The 19,306-nt window shown below is 36.6% G+C and overlaps 1 protein-coding gene across 2 annotated transcripts; it reads left to right on the forward strand.

The window, feature by feature from the left end:
• Positions 1-112: 112 nt before the first annotated feature.
• LOC138334763 (heparanase-like) lies at positions 113-13,962 on the forward strand. Of its 2 annotated transcripts, none has more exons than XM_069283475.1 (10): positions 113-344; positions 2,459-2,673; positions 3,048-3,221; positions 3,861-4,032; positions 8,283-8,333; positions 10,333-10,533; positions 11,096-11,210; positions 11,624-11,730; positions 11,970-12,107; positions 13,216-13,962. In XM_069283475.1, exons 1-10 carry the CDS (start codon positions 118-120, stop codon positions 13,367-13,369), a joined length of 1,554 nt encoding a protein of 517 aa, XP_069139576.1. In that variant the 5' UTR covers positions 113-117; the 3' UTR covers positions 13,370-13,962. The 2 variants fall into 2 exon arrangements, with proteins under 2 accessions (XP_069139576.1, XP_069139577.1); XM_069283476.1 differs by lacking the exon at positions 113-344 and adding an exon at positions 511-730.
• Positions 13,963-19,306: the final 5,344 nt, after the last annotated feature.

Below are 19,306 nucleotides of genomic sequence, written 5' to 3' on the forward strand. Positions count from 1 at the left end.
GCTTTGCCAAAGCTCGTCTGAAAATAATATAAAATCACCAGGTCCGTCTTTAATTAATAAACGAACTACTAGGTCCAACCAGTCAAACCGTATAATCGAAAACGGCCCAGGGAGGAGATGCCGTCAATTTTCAATTGTTGTGTTGTTGTAATTTTCTGTTGGTTTAGCTTAAATGTTGGCAGTACAATACGACTCTCTTCAAATGAAAGAGCATTACAAGATAATGTTGATATCAGGATATACCCAACTGTTATTTACACAGTTGACAGAAACTTTCTGAGTCTGGCGATATCACAGAAGATGCTGAATAGCACACGATATATCAAAAAGCACTTTAAATTCAGGTAATTGTTTGCTAACACCTGTATTTGATTACTCTTTGATACTTTCAATACTGTATGACATGTTTGTTTATTTTTCACAAGGTGCCATACGCGTTCCGGACGATTAGTTTGATATTTTTCTCTACCGGAATATTAACCAATGGCATTGCGTGTTACATATATTTGACATAAACTCACGTGCTAGTGTTTACTTCCGGCAAGATGAAGATGCAGCAGCTGATGAAGTTATGCCTTCTCGTTGTGCTAGGGACTGTAGCAATGTGTGTCGATGATACGGAATTGCGTATCCATAGCGATTCGGTTTTGAAAACGACTAGTTCGCATTTCCTGAGTATGACCATTGATTCAAATGTTTCCCAGGCGAATTGGGGAAACCTTGATTTTCGGTAATCACATTTTCACTGATGATAAATATTGCAAAAAAAAAGGTGTTTAAACTGGAAGGAAAAAATGTAGCGCACGGACCAAGGTTCGAATCCGGCATTTCTAAACACTTGTAACATAAAGGAGAATTAGCATGTATCAACCAGACCGGGATTCGAACCCGGACCCTTTGAACACTAGCCAAGTGCTCAACCGACTGAGCCACCAGGTCACTAATGATATACTCAGTCCAATCCTGCTACACACTATGACACTCAATTGATGGATTCTCTAGAACCGCATACTCTATGCTAGCAGATTGAGCTATATTATACCTGTGTAGTAGCTAGGAGCAGGAAACTACACAGTCACCAGGTCATGCAGACATTGATTAGAACTGAGCCCTCAACCCAAACACTAGCCAGAGTGCTCTACCAATTTAAAGCTACCTGGTCGCTGGTGATCCATCCAATCCTTGGCCGTTTTCGATTATGCATTATGACTGGTTGGACCTAGTTGTTCGTTTATTAATTCAAAGACGGAACTGGTGATTTTATATTGTTTTCAGACGAGCCTTGACAAAGCCCTCACTGGCCTGTATAAAAAACCGCAGGTCCGTCAAGATATATACATGAAATAATGACTTTAACAAATTGTCGAACAGGTTGTTCCGAATAAACAAAAACGAAATCTGTCACCAATGATCAACTCTGCATTCCAATTTCATTGTAATCTCACCATCCTCAAGACCGAGAGGTCTTTAGGGTTAGTCTGTCACTCTCTCTGGCCCATAAATTATGGCAGAATATTGTGCTATCATTTGGGATCATTCGGATGACTCCTTTAGTTAGTATTCCTGTGACCCTCATTACATCTGGTTTTCTGGAGATGAGATATCATTCTTCCATTTATGTGAGTTTATGAATAAATAAATAAAAAAAGAACAAATATTTTCCTCTCACCTCCACCTGTACCAGTGTTTAAGTCAAGGAAGTACATGCCACCACCCATTTATTAAAACAGCCCCCATTTCCAAAACACTTTGAAAACATAAATTTGCCACCTGACTGCAGCCATCATGTGATTCAAAATATGCAGATCAAAATTAATAGTATCCTACCTAGCAAGATTTTGAGCAGGATGTTATAATTTAAGATTCTAGGAGGCCTACTGATTATGCAACTTTGCATTTACAGGAAATAAACAGTATAACTGCTTTAACTTCTCACGAACAAACATACTAAACATAAATCGGAAAGTATCATATAATATAGTTTTATTATATTTAAGTTGCTCCACCACCGACAGAGCATAAACAATATTCACCATTTGAACAGTAATTGGTGTTTAATCATGTATATATATGTCTAATTAACACAAAAAATAATATAAAACAATTTATTTTGCTTTTGGTCCATGCACAATCAGTACTTCTATATAGGACATATATTGCCACAGAATTTTTTCGGGGCACAATTAATTGTTTTTAGTATTTTTATCTTGGAAGTAAAATATTAGCTCAAACTTTTCATTGGTGGTAAAAGTAAATACCTATTTTAATGTACTGAAGAAAAATACTACATGTAATTCGTCTGCTGCTGTTTTTTATTGAGAACAAAATATTATTTGTCAGCGATGGAGCATCTTTCACTTACCAGGTATGTGTACAAACATTAACTGATGTGTTATCTACAAAACATTTACAGTTCCTTTAATTTGCATGTCAATAGTTTGGTCTATTTTCATTCCAGATCCAAGAAGCTGCAGGTGATAGCTGAAGCGCTGTCTCCTTGTTACCTAAGGATGGGAGGGAATAGGGCAGATTTCCTTATATTCTCGATCAATGAAACAGAGACAAATGAAGCCCAAGGGGTTATGTACCCGGACAAATCCTACCAATCAATGCCACAACTTAATGATTTTGAATATGGGAAAAAAAGGAACTATACTAATTTTACTATGACAGGTTAGTTTATAATTTGATGATTTCTAACAAAATTTAACCCAGTTCCTATTTTGAATTTTAATTATAATGGTGTGAATGATTAAATTGACAAGTAATATCTCTTCAGAGTGTAACTTTTATTTGATCTAGTATAATTTATTCAATAATCATTTATTTGATAATTATTGAAAAAAGATGGTACAGGCATTGAATCTTAAAAAAATTAGCTCATTTGGTCCGAAACCTATACCATGTCTGGTAACATTCCTTTCTTATGAAATGAATAAACCAGGTGAATGATAAGGCTCTCTGGGTGTCCTCTTATTAATTCATTGTTTATAATCAATCATATACAAAGTATGTAAATGTATAGATTAGAATTATCTTTCTTTCAGCCAGTATGTGGGATGATATCAACCAATTTATGACCAAGGTTGGTTGGGACTTTATCTTTGATTTCAATGTTTTCCTTCGTCGCGACGGCCAATGGGATCCGGATAATGCTAAGCTGCTTCTGAAATACACAGCATCCAAGGGATATCGTTTAGCAGGATGGGAGCTCGGAAATGGTAAAAACCTGTGTTATAATTATTAATAGATTAACTATTGATGATATTTTAGAGTTATATCAGATATAACTTCTTACAAGATGCCACAAAGTATAGCAATATTCTCATGCCCCACAGTACACTGTATTTTGATGTAGAGTCTATGTGTGTTTCATGGTTGAATATCTAGAGATTTATGTTGTCCTAAGATTAGATTTTAATGTTTCTATAGTAAAAAGAGAAAATGTACAAAAAATGGGAGGCCCGCAATAGGAAAATGACACAACTAGGACGCTAGCCTGACATGTATAGAAAGTTTTATGGAGCTAATTAAAAGTTGAATGATTTTAGGGTTATAACCTGGAAACAAAAGGAAAATGTAATGGTGGTTTACAGAAGATATCAAAAGTGGAAGGAACCGAAAAGCAAACGAACAACTAAGGCACTAGCTTGATACAGCTGTCTATATATATACAAATTGAACGTTTTGGAGTTTTAGAGGACAGACATACAAACAGACACATTCACATACAGATGGACAGAAGTAAATATAACCTCCACACATTATGAAGAGATAATTCATCAAATAGACACATTTACACAGTTGAAGTATAAGCAAAGGAGACATACTATTATAATAGTGTATTTATTGTGTTTTAGAACCAGATGATTTCCATGGATACGGATTTGATATTTCACCAGTTCAGCTTGCCAAGGACTATACTACAATGCACAACTTATTGAAAATTCTGCCTGATTATAAGAATTTTCAGATTATGGGGCCTAGTGTGACACAGCTGTTACACGTCAGATCACAGATATTCTTCTCTGAGTAAGTAGTACCAACAGATCATGGGGCCTAGTGTGACACAGCTGTTACACGTCAGATCACAGATATTCTTCTCTGAGTAAGTAGTATCAACAGATCATGGGGCAGAGTGTGACACAGCTGTTACACGTCAGATCATAGATATTCTTCTCTGAGTAAGTAGTACCAACAGATCATGGGGCAGAGTGTGACACAGCTGTTACACGTCAGATCATAGATATTCTTCTCTGAGTAAGTAGTATCAACAGATCATGGGGCCTAGTGTGACACAGCTGTTACACGTCAGATCACAGATATTCTTCTCTGAGTAAGTAGTATCAACAGATCATGGGGCAGAGTGTGACACAGCTGTTACACGTCAGATCACAGATATTCTTCTCTGAGTAAGTAGTACCAACAGATCATGGGGCAGAGTGTGACACAGCTGTTACACGTCAGATCACAGATATTCTTCTCTGAGTAAGTAGTACCAACAGATCATGGGGCAGAGTGTGACACAGCTGTTACATGTCAGATCACAGATATTCTTCTTCTCTGAGTAAGTAGTACCAACAGATCATGGGGCAGAGTGTGACACAGCTGTTACATGTCAGATCACAGATATTCTTCTCTGAGTAAGTAGTATCAACAGATCATGGGCAGTGTGAACGTGTACAGTCAATAAGATATTCTTCTCTGAGTAAGTAGTACAACAGATCATGGGCAGTGTGACACAGCTGTTACAGTCAGATCACAGATATTCTTCTCTGAGTAAGTAGTACCAACAGATCATGGGGCAGAGTGTGACACAGCTGTTACATGTCAGATCACAGATATTCTTCTCTGAGTAAGTAGTACCAACAGATCATGGGGCAGAGTGTGACACAGCTGTTACACGTCAGATCACAGATATTCTTCTCTGAGTAAGTAGTACCAACAGATCATGGGGCAGAGTGTGACACAGCTGTTACACGTCAGATCACAGATATTCTTCTCTGAGTAAGTAGTACCAACAGATCATGGGGCCTAGTGTGACACAGCTGTTACACGTCAGATCACAGATATTCTTCTCTGAGTAAGTAGTACCAACAGATCATGGGGCAGAGTGTGACACAGCTGTTACACGTCAGATCACAGATATTCTTCTCTGAGTAAGTAGTATCAACAGATCATGGGGCCTAGTGTGACACAGCTGTTACACGTCAGATCATAGATATTCTTCTCTGAGTAAGTAGTACCAACAGATCATGGGGCAGAGTGTGACACAGCTGTTACACGTCAGATCACAGATATTCTTCTCTGAGTAAGTAGTACCAACAGATCATGGGGCAGAGTGTGACACAGCTGTTACATGTCAGATCACAGATATTCTTCTCTGAGTAAGTAGTACCAACAGATCATGGGGCAGAGTGTGACACAGCTGTTACACGTCAGATCACAGATATTCTTCTCTGAGTAAGTAGTATCAACAGATCATGGGGCAAGAGGTGGACACAGCTGTTACACGTCAGATCACAGATATTCTTCTTGAGTAAGTAGTAAACAGATCATGGGGCAGAGTGTCAGTTACAGTCAGATCACAGATATTCTTCTCTGAGTAAGTAGTAATAACAGATCATGGGGCAGAGTGTGACACAGCTGTTACACGTCAGATCACAGATATTCTTCTCTGAGTAAGTAGTATCAACAGATCATGGGGCAGAGTGTGACACAGCTGTTACACGTCAGATCACAGATATTCTTCTCTGAGTAAGTAGTACCAACAGATCATGGGGCAGAGTGTGACACAGCTGTTACACGTCAGATCACAGATATTCTTCTCTGAGTAAGTAGTACCAACAGATCATGGGGCAGAGTGTGACACAGCTGTTACACGTCAGATCACAGATATTCTTCTCTGAGTAAGTAGTACCAACAGATCATGGGGCAGAGTGTGACACAGCTGTTACACGTCAGATCACAGATATTCTTCTCTGAGTAAGTAGTACCAACAGATCATGGGGCCTAGTGTGACACAGCTGTTACACGTCAGATCACAGATATTCTTCTCTGAGTAAGTAGTACCAACAGATCATGGGGCCTAGTGTGACACAGCTGTTACACGTCAGATCACAGATATTCTTCTCTGAGTAAGTAGTACCAACAGATCATGGGGCCTAGTGTGACACAGCTGTTACACGTCAGATCACAGATATTCTTCTCTGAGTAAGTAGTACATAACAGATCATGGGGCCTAGTGTGACACAGCTGTTACACGTCAGATCACAGATATTCTTCTCTGAGTAAGTAGTACCAACAGATCATGGGGCCTAGTGTGACACAGCTGTTACACGTCAGATCACAGATATTCTTCTCTGAGTAAGTAGTACCAACAGATCATGGGGCCTAGTGTGACACAGCTGTTACACGTCAGATCACAGATATTCTTCTCTGAGTAAGTAGTATCAACAGATCATGGGGCAGAGTGTGACACAGCTGTTACACGTCAGATCACAGATATTCTTCTCTGAGTAAGTAGTATCAACAGATCATGGGGCAGAGTGTGACACGGCTGTTACACGTCAGATCACAGATATTCTTCTCTGAGTAAGTAGTACCAACAGATCATGGGGCCTAGTGTGACACAGCTGTTACACGTCAGATCACAGATATTCTTCTCTGAGTAAGTAGTACCAACAGATCATGGGGCCTAGTGTGACACAGCTGTTACACGTCAGATCACAGATATTCTTCTCTGAGTAAGTAGTACCAACAGATCATGGGGCAGAGTGTGACACAGCTGTTACACGTCAGATCACAGATATTCTTCTCTGAGTAAGTAGTATCAACAGATCATGGGGCAGAGTGTGACACGGCTGTTACACGTCAGATCACAGATATTCTTCTCTGAGTAAGTAGTACCAACAGATCATGGGGCCTAGTGTGACACAGCTGTTACACGTCAGATCACAGATATTCTTCTCTGAGTAAGTAGTACCAACAGATCATGGGGCCTAGTGTGACACAGCTGTTACACGTCAGATCACAGATATTCTTCTCTGAGTAAGTAGTACCAACAGATCATGGGGCAGAGTGTGACACAGCTGTTACACGTCAGATCACAGATATTCTTCTCTGAGTAAGTAGTACCAACAGATCATGGGGCCTAGTGTGACACAGCTGTTACACGTCAGATCACAGATATTCTTCTCTGAGTAAGTAGTACCAACAGATCATGGGGCCTAGTGTGACACAGCTGTTACACGTCAGATCACAGATATTCTTCTCTGAGTAAGTAGTACCAACAGATCATGGGGCCTATGAGTGTGACACAGCTGTTACACGTCAGATCATAGATATTCTTCTCTGAGTAAGTAGTACCAACAGATCATGGGGCAGAGTGTGACACGGCTGTTACACGTCAGATCACAGGTATTCTTCTCTGAGTAAGTAGTACCAACAGATCATGGGGCCTAGTGTGACACAGCTGTTACACGTCAGATCACAGATATTCTTCTCTGAGTAAGTAGTACCAACAGATCATGGGGCCTAGTGTGACACAGCTGTTACACGTCAGATCACAGATATTCTTCTCTGAGTAAGTAGTACCAACAGATCATGGGGCAGAGTGTGACACACTGTTACAGTCAATCACGATATTCTTCGATAGTTACAACAGATCATGGGGCAGAGTGTGACACAGCTGTTACACGTCAGATCACAGATATTCTTCTCTGAGTAAGTAGTACCAACAGATCATGGGGCAGAGTGTGACACGGCTGTTACACGTCAGATCACAGATATTCTTCTCTGAGTAAGTAGTACCAACAGATCATGGGGCAGAGTGTGACACAGCTGTTACATGTCAGATCACAGATATTCTTCTCTGAGTAAGTAGTACCAACAGATCATGGGGCAGAGTGTGACACAGCTGTTACACGTCAGATCACAGATATTCTTCTCTGAGTAAGTAGTACCAACAGATCATGGGGCAGAGTGTGACACAGCTGTTACACGTCAGATCACAGATATTCTTCTCTGAGTAAGTAGTAATAACAGATCATGGGGCAGAGTGTGACACAGCTGTTACACGTCAGATCACAGATATTCTTCTCTGAGTAAGTAGTACCAACAGATCATGGGGCAGAGTGTGACACAGCTGTTACACGTCAGATCACAGATATTCTTCTCTGAGTAAGTAGTAATAACAGATCTTTAAAACTAAAATGTATCAAGTTAGTTATATAACAATATTCTGGATGGGCTTTTTATTTACATATTTATTATACTTTCAGCTTTCTACAGAATGGTGGGGGAAGTATTGTAACAGCTCCAACATTCCATCAGTGAGTATGAACTTTGATCTTTATTACAGCAATCTGAAATAATTACAGTGGAAAATTCATTCTGAACAATATGAGGGTTTTTAAAGTACAGAAATGGTGTACCAAGATATCTACAATACCGTATAGCTGGTTATTTTCGCAGGGATGTTATTCGCAAAAAGTTTGATATGTGAAATAGTGAGATACCTTTAAAATCCATATTGGGAAAATTTAAAAGTCCCTAACATAATATATCTGATTTTCTCATTTTATGATCAAACCACGAAAATTTTGGTCTGCTAAAATAAAAAGCAATATGTTATATCACATAGTGACTCTACTTATTATGTGGATAATAGTGGCTGCTATAGATTTTTTATTTTTTTTTCAGTAAATATGTTCTGGAATTTTGTTCTGGATTTTGAGATAAGATTGAAAGTATAATTATTTCTTTCTTTGGACTGCTATAGTTATAAATACATGTACCATAAAAACTTGTGTAATTTGCGCAATTTTCTGTGCAAAAATAAAATATGAAGTTTGGGGTGCAAATTACATTGATAGAGGAGATTTAAAAAATTTACGGGGAAAAAATCTGTCCATTCTGAGGGGCTGACGATCAATGCGTGTCGAGGTACCGCTCTGTTTATGGCAACCATTTTATATGATAAAAGGTATTAAAGATTGTAAAAACAATGCCTCACCTATTAAAGTGGATTATCTAAGGCTAATTAAAGTGTTAAGTTATGATCACGATGTCTTGTTTCCATTTGCCCCGAGAATTCAATGGCGACTGAGAGCATGGCTTCTACTGACAGCAAGAGATGTATACCCTGCACACCTCGTAGTATAATGGGACAGCAACAATCAGTGACTTTGGCTGGGTCAATCTAGTTTACCTGTTTTTTTTTAGGGGAGAGAGTCTGTAGAGAGCTTGTAGAGAGAGAGTGTGTGTGTATGATCACCAGTGACTGGGTTTGCTGAGCTGTGAATGAATGGCTAGTTAGCTTAACCGATCTATATATATTGTCAACAATGCATCTGTATCTACTTAAAATCAAAGAATTCATTCTTTAAAGTGCATCAACATTAACTTGATTAAATACTATTACGTCTTTATTTTAGATATCATAATTAATTTTCACATTTCTAGTCAAATTGCACATGAAACTCCGAAAGCAAATCTAGCAATGCTCCTTAAGTAGGGAACCGCCCGACTGCAGGCCGTGTGCAAAAAGTCAAAACACACATGGGATTTATAAGATGCTTAAACTGACCTATATTTAAGACTTTCAATAAGTGGTTTGCAATTTTATTACTGCAGAATTAACAAGCTACAAGGTGACATTTTTAAACATATTGTTATATAATTAGTCATCAGCTTGGATCTGGTACCGTACAGGTAGCGAGTTTACTCACACTCTGATTGTTGCAAGATAAACTACGTATCCGCTAGCCAATTGCTATTGATTGTTAATGATCTCAAACACACTAATAACTTATGTGTTGTGACAAGTTTAAGTATGTAAATAGATTCTAATCTTTTCAAATATTCCTGATTACTATTCATGTGTAATATCTCAAAACATTGACATGTGCATGGAGTGCGGCAGACCAGACCACCGATGTTTTGGACATCTGTAACGGTGGCCAATAAAAGAAAAAAAAAAACACAATTTGGTTTTAATATTATTTCTTCTAAATACAACACTTCTTTGTGCGAGTTGTCAAGCATTTATGGGGAATATTTTACATTGAAATTGTCACCTTCATACATCGATTTTGGGACTCCCTGGACATTGTTTTTCCCCAAATTTTTTGATGCACAAAATATATTGATGATAGATTTTTTCAGCATTTTCAGCCCTAAAAAGTATCTGCGCAAATTACACTGGTGCGCAAATTACACTGGTGTGCAAATTATACAAGTTTTTACGGTATGTATATTGAAGAATTGTTGCGAAAATTGACTTCATAAATCCACATGTTTTTGACTATGAAATTATATTCTTTCCTTTAGTTATTATGTGGATGGACGAATTGCTGCGATGGGAGACTTCCTTAGTCCTTATGTTCTGGATGGCCTGGCTCCAGAGATAATCACGGGAAACAAGATTGCAGCTCAGTACGCTCCAGGAAAGAGAGTTTGGATTGGTGAAACTAGCTCTGCCTGGGGAGGAGGAGCAAAAGGACTATCTGACAGATACGTTGCTGGATTTATGTGAGAACTTCTTTATAATCTTTGTTGAATGGAAGATAGTCTTTCATGAATAGTTTTAATGATGTATGTGGATTAAGGAAAAGTGATTACTTAACTCGACTGTGATGCAGAAATTATGGCTTAAGGGGAGATAACTATACTGTGAATCTAATGGTTTAGCGGATGTACAATAACTTGACTTTGATATACATGTATGTGATTTAGGAAAGGTAACTGGACTGTAATCTATAAATTATGGTTTAAGGGGAAATAACTGGATTATGATACAAATGGCAATAGGATTTTAAGAATTAGTTACATAATGCCTTTGATTATGTTTTTGATAGAAAAATTGATTTCAGAAGCACATATTTAACAAAAACATGACACTAGTATTTCAACATAATTTTGAAATGAGTCTGAAGATTGATTCTATTTTTGGAATAAGTATTATTTATTAATAACATTATGAACTTGAAACTTTGATTATTGTCATCTTAATATCGACAATTCAATATTTATTGTCCTGTGTGTTTGATGGTTATGTATGTTGTGTCTACTAATATCTGTGTATGACTTGTAGGTGGCTAGATAAGCTTGGGGTGGCTGCCAGTCAGGGAATTGAAGTGGTCATACGTCAAGCATTTTACGGTGCTAATTACGGATTGATCGACTGGCAAAACTTGGAACCAAATCCTGTAAGGACAACTACTGAAAATTTGTTCTTATTTCATAACATTGGGTCTATATCTGCCCATTTAACACTAATGAAATAATGAACTTGCTAGTTATGAACAACATTATGATAATATTAAGGTAGCTTCTCTCTAGTCAAGAGACGTTTCTGTAGTCTTGCAGCTTCTAATCTCTCTGCTGCAAGCTCATAATAAAATCAAAGTATATAGTCATTAATAAGAAGAATTAATAATGATTGATAAGAAAACTCGAATTTGTGTAGAGTAAATAAAAATCTTTCTATTGAATATATTTTTGATATGCAAAAGTGATTCTTTGTATCTTGTATAGTGTATCATGTATAAAGATTCAGGTTGACTATTGAAGTCTGTAAATAAAACAATGAATCAAACCTATATCAATGTCTTTGTTTTAGGACTACTGGCTTTCTGTACTCTATAAGAAACTTGTAGGTTCCAAAGTGCTGCAAGTTGAGACCTCTGACAAGACACGACACTTGAGAGCCTATGCCCACTGCTCCACGTATGTATTAAATTAAATGTTTTATAGTTATTTTTTAATTTTAGGGTGTTCTTATAATTACTGTTGTCAGGTGGTTTTGATTACACTGTATCCACTTAGCATGGAAAGAAGATGACTGATGTAGTGTACTGCATTCACCTTGCTTCCATTTACATCAATTTTGTATTTTACCAGATTATTTCTTGAACAAGGACATCTTTTCACATCAATAATAAATTGATGTATTCACTCTCTTCCAGAGACAAATTCCCTGCTGGAAGTGTGACTGTTTACATATTGAACCTCTGGACAACAGCCGCCAATGTAACGTCTAGTATGTTTAGTAATCAGGACATGCAGATGTTTCTCCTTCACTCTGACGGAGATCTACGCTCCCAGTAAGTCGGACACATTGTTTATACTTATCTTACATATTGTAAACAAACTTATTTTCTTGTGTGATTAAATTTCACGGGCAATAAGATATAGCAAAAAGTAATTGTCACAAAAAGGATTGGAACAGAGGGACAGTACTACAATGGGACTATAAATTGTAAATAAAACGTGAAAAAATTATTGGCCATGAATTTGCAAAAGTAAGGTGGTTTACATGCTGTAATATGATATCCCTTTATTATGATTTGAGTAGTTTTCACTTAGGTCAATAAATCTTTTTTATTATGAACAATGAACTTGAAATTTTAAACATCTGACGCTAACATACCTGAGAATGTTTTTGTTGTTTTTTTAAAACTTAACAGCTCTGTTTTTAAATCAGAGAAAATATTCGAAATAATAGAACAAAACAAATAGACTAAGTGAACCATATGATTTTCTAACTGAAAGATTCTTATTACTAGTAAATTAAAAAAAATCATAATACAGTGGACCCTCGATAATCCGGACACCTTCGTTCCCAGCCTAAACCGTCTGGATTACGAGTTTTCCGGACTGCCGAATTCCGTGTTCTTAGTCAATTAAATTGGCACGTACGAGTTACTCCCCTTGACCTTGTAATCGATGATAGGCTTTTATGTAATATACGTGTATCATAATTAATACTTCGTTTGTTATGATTTATAGGTATTTTATATCATTACATTAAAAATATTGAATAAACGTATTTCTTCTTCAAAATACGAAACCTAAAGCCATTGTTAATTGTGTACTATGTATGCATATAGCTACGTATCCCGCTCTTGATCTATCGTACGGCAAATTTCCTAACAAAGGATCAATATCATCTACGTTCTTGGCATAAAAAAACTATAACAAATAGTTGTGAACATTTTATGAACTCATATAATTGTTATTTTGTATAATGTGTGTTTTTGTAGTTGTAATTGTAGTTTTGGTTAAATGTAAAAAGAAATCTAATATTTGTTTATTCAATATGTTATTGATAAAAACATATTGATAAAGAGTACCCAGTATTGTTTTGTTTGTCAAATATGTTTATTTATTTAAACCGAATGTATTAAAATAATGAAGTGTATTTTCTTCCAGAGATGTTTATTTAAATGGAAAGCTTCTACAGATGGATGGCAATTCTTTACCTGATCTGATGATTCCCACCGCGGTCAGGGCCCCGGTCTCATGGCCTGCTCACACATTTGGATTTCTGGTCTTACCTAATGCCAAAGCTCAGGCATGCATGTGATTAGGCATTTAACCAGCCTGAAAAGTGGTTGCTGGAAGTTTTGTGTGCATGCTATGTCCTTATATGATAATGGATATTACTCTAGATCTGATTAACTGGAGGATCAATCTATATTATGTTAACAGGAATGATCAACTTTTTAGATCCATTCGATTATAATCATGGTTTTTGAATTTTGAAAAGAGCACAGTTTTGATAAATAATTTAGTTATGAGAAGGAATCTATTTACTTAATAATTCTTCCTGAAATATGAGAAGAAAACTTTTCCTTTGTTTACCTAATGGAAGTTATTGTGGATTGGTTGTTAATCTCAAATAAACTGTTCAAGAGCACTAACATAAAATTGCATTATAGGTATATATTACTGTATACATACATGTATTGTATTTTAGAAATTCCAATTCAAAACTTCATAGGTTTATCTATAAGCATGAATATAAATACAACAAAAGACAGTGAGCTACTATTTCATGTCACTGTTAATGTTAATATACAATGAATGAGTGAAGCTTTACAAGCTTGTGGTATTTGTAGGACAAGTTTTATATTAAGCTGTTAATGAGATTAATTAATATAAAATTATATTTTGAAATATGTCCTTTGTTTTTTAAACTATAGAGTGCAATGTTAACACTGGCCATGTTGGGAAAAACTCTTGATCAGTGTGAAGAAATAGTTAATGGAGAGAATTTTTACAAAAGAGAGTTTGGGTTGGATGAGAGAGGATGGACATGTTTGTAATGGGAGAGAATGATTAATTAATATAAAATTATATTTTGAAATATTTCCTTTGTTTTTTAAACTATAGAGTGCAATGTTAACACTGGCCATGTTGGGAAAAACTCTTGATCAGTGTGAAGAAATAGTTAATGGAGAGAATTTTTACAAAAGAGAGTTTGGGTTGGATGAGAGAGGATGGACATGTTTGTAATGGGAGAGAATGTGAGTTAGAGAGGATGGACATGTTTGTTTTGGTATGTTAGTGTACTAATATCTCTGTAATAAGCATTAATAAAAGTGCTGTCGGAACAATAAAGATAAGTTAAAATAACTACACCAAATGGACTACTGTAACATTGCACGCAACACAAGTCTCTAAATGTCATAGTACTAGTTCTAGTACAGTAACTGTAAGTGGATATTTTAACAAGAGGCCCATGGGCCTTAACGGTCACCTGACATCCAATAGTAATTTGTCATTTAAGGGCCAACATAATAGCTATGAGGGACTTTAACACATGGTGTGTTAATTTTTCCCCTCCTGTATTCAACACAGAAGCTGAAGTAAATATGAACTGATGTTGATGAAACTCTGTATGCAATGAGGTCTTGGATGAATTTGCATACTGGAACACTTTATCATAACTGACATATGGTTGTTATTTTTCTTTCTAATTTTATCATCCATGGACCCTGTGAACACTATACGAAATAAATGAGTGTTTGGGATCCCGAAACAAAATCATCATATTCAGAATATTGTTGTATTCAAATTTTGTATCAGGTGACCTAAAAATTTAAGCCATTTGGACCCCACTTGGCTCCACCCCTCAGCCTTTGGGGATGAGACAGGGTCAAAATGACATAATAGCAAAATGTCCTCTTGTGGTTATAATGTGAATCAAAAGTTTGAACAATTTCCAGTAGAAAATAAACAAAATATACCCAAGAAGTATTCAATATAAACTATAGCAAACTTAGCCTCCTCCCCAGGGGCAAACAAAGAGGCCAAGGGTTATAAAATTCACAATTCTGATAAAGCACCACAATATCTGTAGAATACAAGGTCCAATAATAGCATTATTACAAAGGACATGAACTCTATAATATAGTTACCGTCGAAAAATTCCCTTTTTCAAACTCATCCTAGATCTTGTTGATATAAGGCTACATAGAGTTTCATCAAAATCAGTTCTCATTTACCAAAGTTATCTTATTCACAAGCACAATGATAAAATTAGAACAAAGGGCAACAACTTGTACGTAACTGTCGAATAATTCCCATTTTTGAACTCGTACGAAATCTTGTTGATATAAGGCTACATACAAAGTTTCATCAACCTCGGTTAACATTTACTCAAGTCATCATGTTCACAAAGTAAAGTTAACGTACGATGGACAATAGGCTATTGCAGTAGGTCACTATGACGTATGGTCAGGTGACCTAAAAATAGTAACAGTGACCTTGACCTGGCAATCCTGAAGCTGTATCTTATCGAAAATATTATGGTCCTTTAAATTTGTGTGAAGTTTGATCAAAATCACCTACGGAATGAATCCGCTAGAGCACTGAAAATGATTTTCTAAAAATAGTAACGGTGACCTTGACCTTGACCCTGCAACCTTGAAACTCAAACTTTTTCAGTCCTTTGTATTTGTATGCAGTTTGATCAAAATCACTCAAGGAATGAAGCCGCTAGAGTGCTGACAAAGAAATTATCTAAAAATAGTAACAGTGACCTTGACATTAGTCTGGCAATCTTCACACTCAAACTTGTCCGAGATATTATGATCCTTTGTCTATGTGTGAGGTGTGATCAAAATCACTCAAGGAATGAAGCCGCTAGTGCTGATAGGGATTTCCTAAAAATAGTAGCAGTGACCTTGAACTTGACTCAGCAACCTTGAAACTTGAACTCGTCCGAGATCTTGTTAATATTAAGCTACATACAAAGTTTCAGCAATCTCGATTCACATTTGCTCAAGTTATCGTGTTCACAACAAAAAGTTAATGCACGACGGACGACACACGACAGACAACGGACGACGACGGACAAAAGGCTATCGCAATAGGTCAAGGTGACCTAAAAATGGAAATGTGTTCAATCTTTTGATGAAACCTTAGTGGTAGTTAAAATAAGTATGAATAATAATTAAAAAAAATATATTATTTAGATTTATACTATTTATATATCTTTGATTAAGATTTTTATACATGTAAAATCTGTCATATTGGTATTATTGTCTCACAGTGGAACTTTATGCAAGTTTTTATACTGATGGTATGTAGGAATCTTGCGATTTGAAGCAGATATTCAGGATTATACATGAAGTGTGTGTAATTTTATGATTGTACTGTAAGCCAATTCATTTTCATGTGCAATAAAATTTTGTTTAATCTTAAAGTGAATAGTCGGGCAAAGAAAACCAGTCTAAATGCGTTCATTAGCCTTCCAAAAGTTCTCACATATTAATACGACGGTCAAGTTCTGCTTAGTTTCCCAGTTCTGACCATTAAAGTAAAGAAAAGTTGATAGCATTGAAAGCGAGGCTGCATGGAAATGTAACTACGGACATAGTGAGCCGGGAGGACGTTTTAGAATTTCTATACTTTAAATTAATTTCTTCGTACGCAGACAGATTTTGACGAGAGATTTTATTTTTCCATTTCATAAGAAATTATACTGGATACATTCACACCATTTTACCGACTTTAGCCATCCTTGCCCGACTGTTCACTTTAAACGAGGCATAAACGATTCAACTACAAGATTATTAAGTTGTTTTAACAGTAAATTGAGAAATTTAATCATCATAAAAAGTTGTTGTGCATGTAAATGTGAAATGAAATCAACGCAAAACTAAGTTGGTTTACAATATATCAGAGTATACATTGTATATACACTTTCATTCCATTGTTTTTACTGAATATTAAACAGTACCTTTTGATGGGTACATCTATGTTTATGTCAGAAGTTTACTTTAAGAGGTTTACTGTCAGAAGTTTACTTTAAGAGGTTTCATATTAGTTTCTTCAACCTTAGTCATATTTACAACTATCTTGTCAATAAACAAATTGCATGTTTATTTTTTACAAATTGAAATAAATATATTGTGCCAAACTCAGTTTTCAGTTTTTTGTAAACATAAGAACCACTGCTTGTTTATAGATTTAGTTTTAGTTTGTGATTTAGTTTTAAGTTTGTGCTGCAGTATCTACAGAGGCAGGGATATTTTATAAAAATCTTAATGTAAATATGGAACTTCATGTAAATGTAAAGCAATTTTTTAATACTGATGGAAAAATAACCTGAGGGTCTGATGTTACCCCATTGGTTTGGTTATATTAGCTCATCTGGTCCAAAGGACCAAGGTGAGCTTATGCCATACCTTGGTGTCCGGCGTCCATTGTCCATCCGTCTGTCAACAATCAACTTCTTCTCCTTAACCGCTGGTCGGAATTCATCAAAATTTGACTGGTAGCATCCTTATGGGTTACTGACTGAAAATTGTACAAATGATGGGGCTGACCTCTGAGGGGCGGGGCCAAATGGGGTCACTTTGGTAATTTTCCATTTAAACGACTTCCTCTCTGCAACTAAGAATGGGATAGCACTCATAATACAACGGTAGCATCCTTGTAGGGTTGGGATTCAAAATTGAACAAATGTTGGGGGTGACCCCCAGGGGACCTGAGGGGCAGGGCCAAGAGGTGTCAATTTGGCTATTTCCATATTTAAATGACTTCTTCTCTAGAACTAAGCATGGGAAAGCACTTATAATGCAATGGTAGCATCCTTATAAGGTGGGGATTCAAAATTGTACAAATGGTGGGGCTGATCCCCAGGGGGCCTGAGGGGCGAGGCCAAAAGGGGTCAATTTGGCTATTTCCATATAAACTACTTCTTCTCTGAAACTAAGCATGGGAGACCACTCAAAGTATAATGGTAGCATCCTTATAGGGTGGGGATTCAAAACTGTACAAATGATGGGGCTGACCCCCCCGGGGGCCTGAGGGACGGGTCAATTTGGCTTTTTCCATATAAACGACTTCTTCTCTGAAATTATGTATGGGATAGCACTCAAAATGCAATAGTATCATCCTTATAGGGTGGGGATTCAAAATTGTAAAAATGATGGGAATGATCCCCAGGAGGCCCGAGGGGCGGGGCCAAAAAAGTTAATTAGGCTACTTTTTTCATATAAATTACTTCCTCTCTGAAACTATGTATTGGATAGCATATTCGTATGGTATCTATAGCATCATTATATGGTTGGGATTCAAAATTAAACGAATCGTGGGGTTAATTTTGCTATTTTTTCTAATTGGAAGTCTTTGTGATTTTTGGATCACTAATCATTACTAAATTACAGAATTACAAAAAAAAACAAAAAAAAACAGGTGAGCGATACAGGCCCTATGGGCCGCTTGTTTAAGTTTTAATGTCATATTAACAGCCGGGGTCATTTAAGGATATTGGTGGAGGAAAACCGGAGTACTCTGAGAAAACTCCTGGCAACTGCCCCACATGGGATTCAAATTTGTGACCCAGAGGTAAAGGGCTTGTCAGAGCATCTTAACCAGTCAGCCAGTGCGACCCCTGGTTATGATGCTGCTCCATACCCTATTAATTGAGATTGAACTTCATGGTATGGACAGAATTTAGAAACGGTCAGATTTCTTATTCTATAAAAATATAGCATTTTTCGACACCTGTGATCTTCCAGACCTCTAGGATTTTAGGATTAGAAAGGAGTGATGCCCATGCAGTCACACAGTGTACCCTGCCGTTATTCAATTGTTCTGATGAACTTCTATTGTCACAAACAGAGCCTTCAGTGGTGAATATAATGAGAGACGATACTATAAACCAATCTTCTTTCACATGCCATTTATTTTCACGATTGAGGTTAATTCGCGAAAGTTTAATTATCTCTGTAAATTAATTATATATGTTTTCCGAATTTGCATATTACAGAGTTATCTGCACTTCGGGTAGGTATTGATTGTGAAATCATATGTATGCGAGCGTAATGTCATACGTTTCGGAGAAAACGACGTGAATTGCGCTCACAAAATAATGACGTAACAATCGATACCTACCCGCAGGGGAGCTAACTTTGTAATATGCTGAGACGGAATATTTATACTTTGATATTATTTAAAGATATTTTAATAGATAAATTCAGTTTTTGAATTGGTGAAAGAAAGTTGG

Source organism: Argopecten irradians, chromosome 11 (genome assembly GCF_041381155.1).
Source record: "Argopecten irradians isolate NY chromosome 11, Ai_NY, whole genome shotgun sequence".
Lineage (NCBI taxonomy): Eukaryota > Metazoa > Mollusca > Bivalvia > Pectinida > Pectinidae > Argopecten > Argopecten irradians.

Coding starts and splice junctions, on each gene's coding strand:
- LOC138334763 (XM_069283475.1), top strand. CDS start 118: ATGCCGTCAATTTTCAATTGTTGTGTTGTTGTAATTTTCTGTTGGTTT. Junction 8,334..10,332: donor ACAGCTCCAACATTCCATCA/GTGAGTATGAAC, acceptor TCTTTCCTTTAG/TTATTATGTGGATGGACGAA. Junction 11,211..11,623: donor AAAACTTGGAACCAAATCCT/GTAAGGACAACT, acceptor TCTTTGTTTTAG/GACTACTGGCTTTCTGTACT.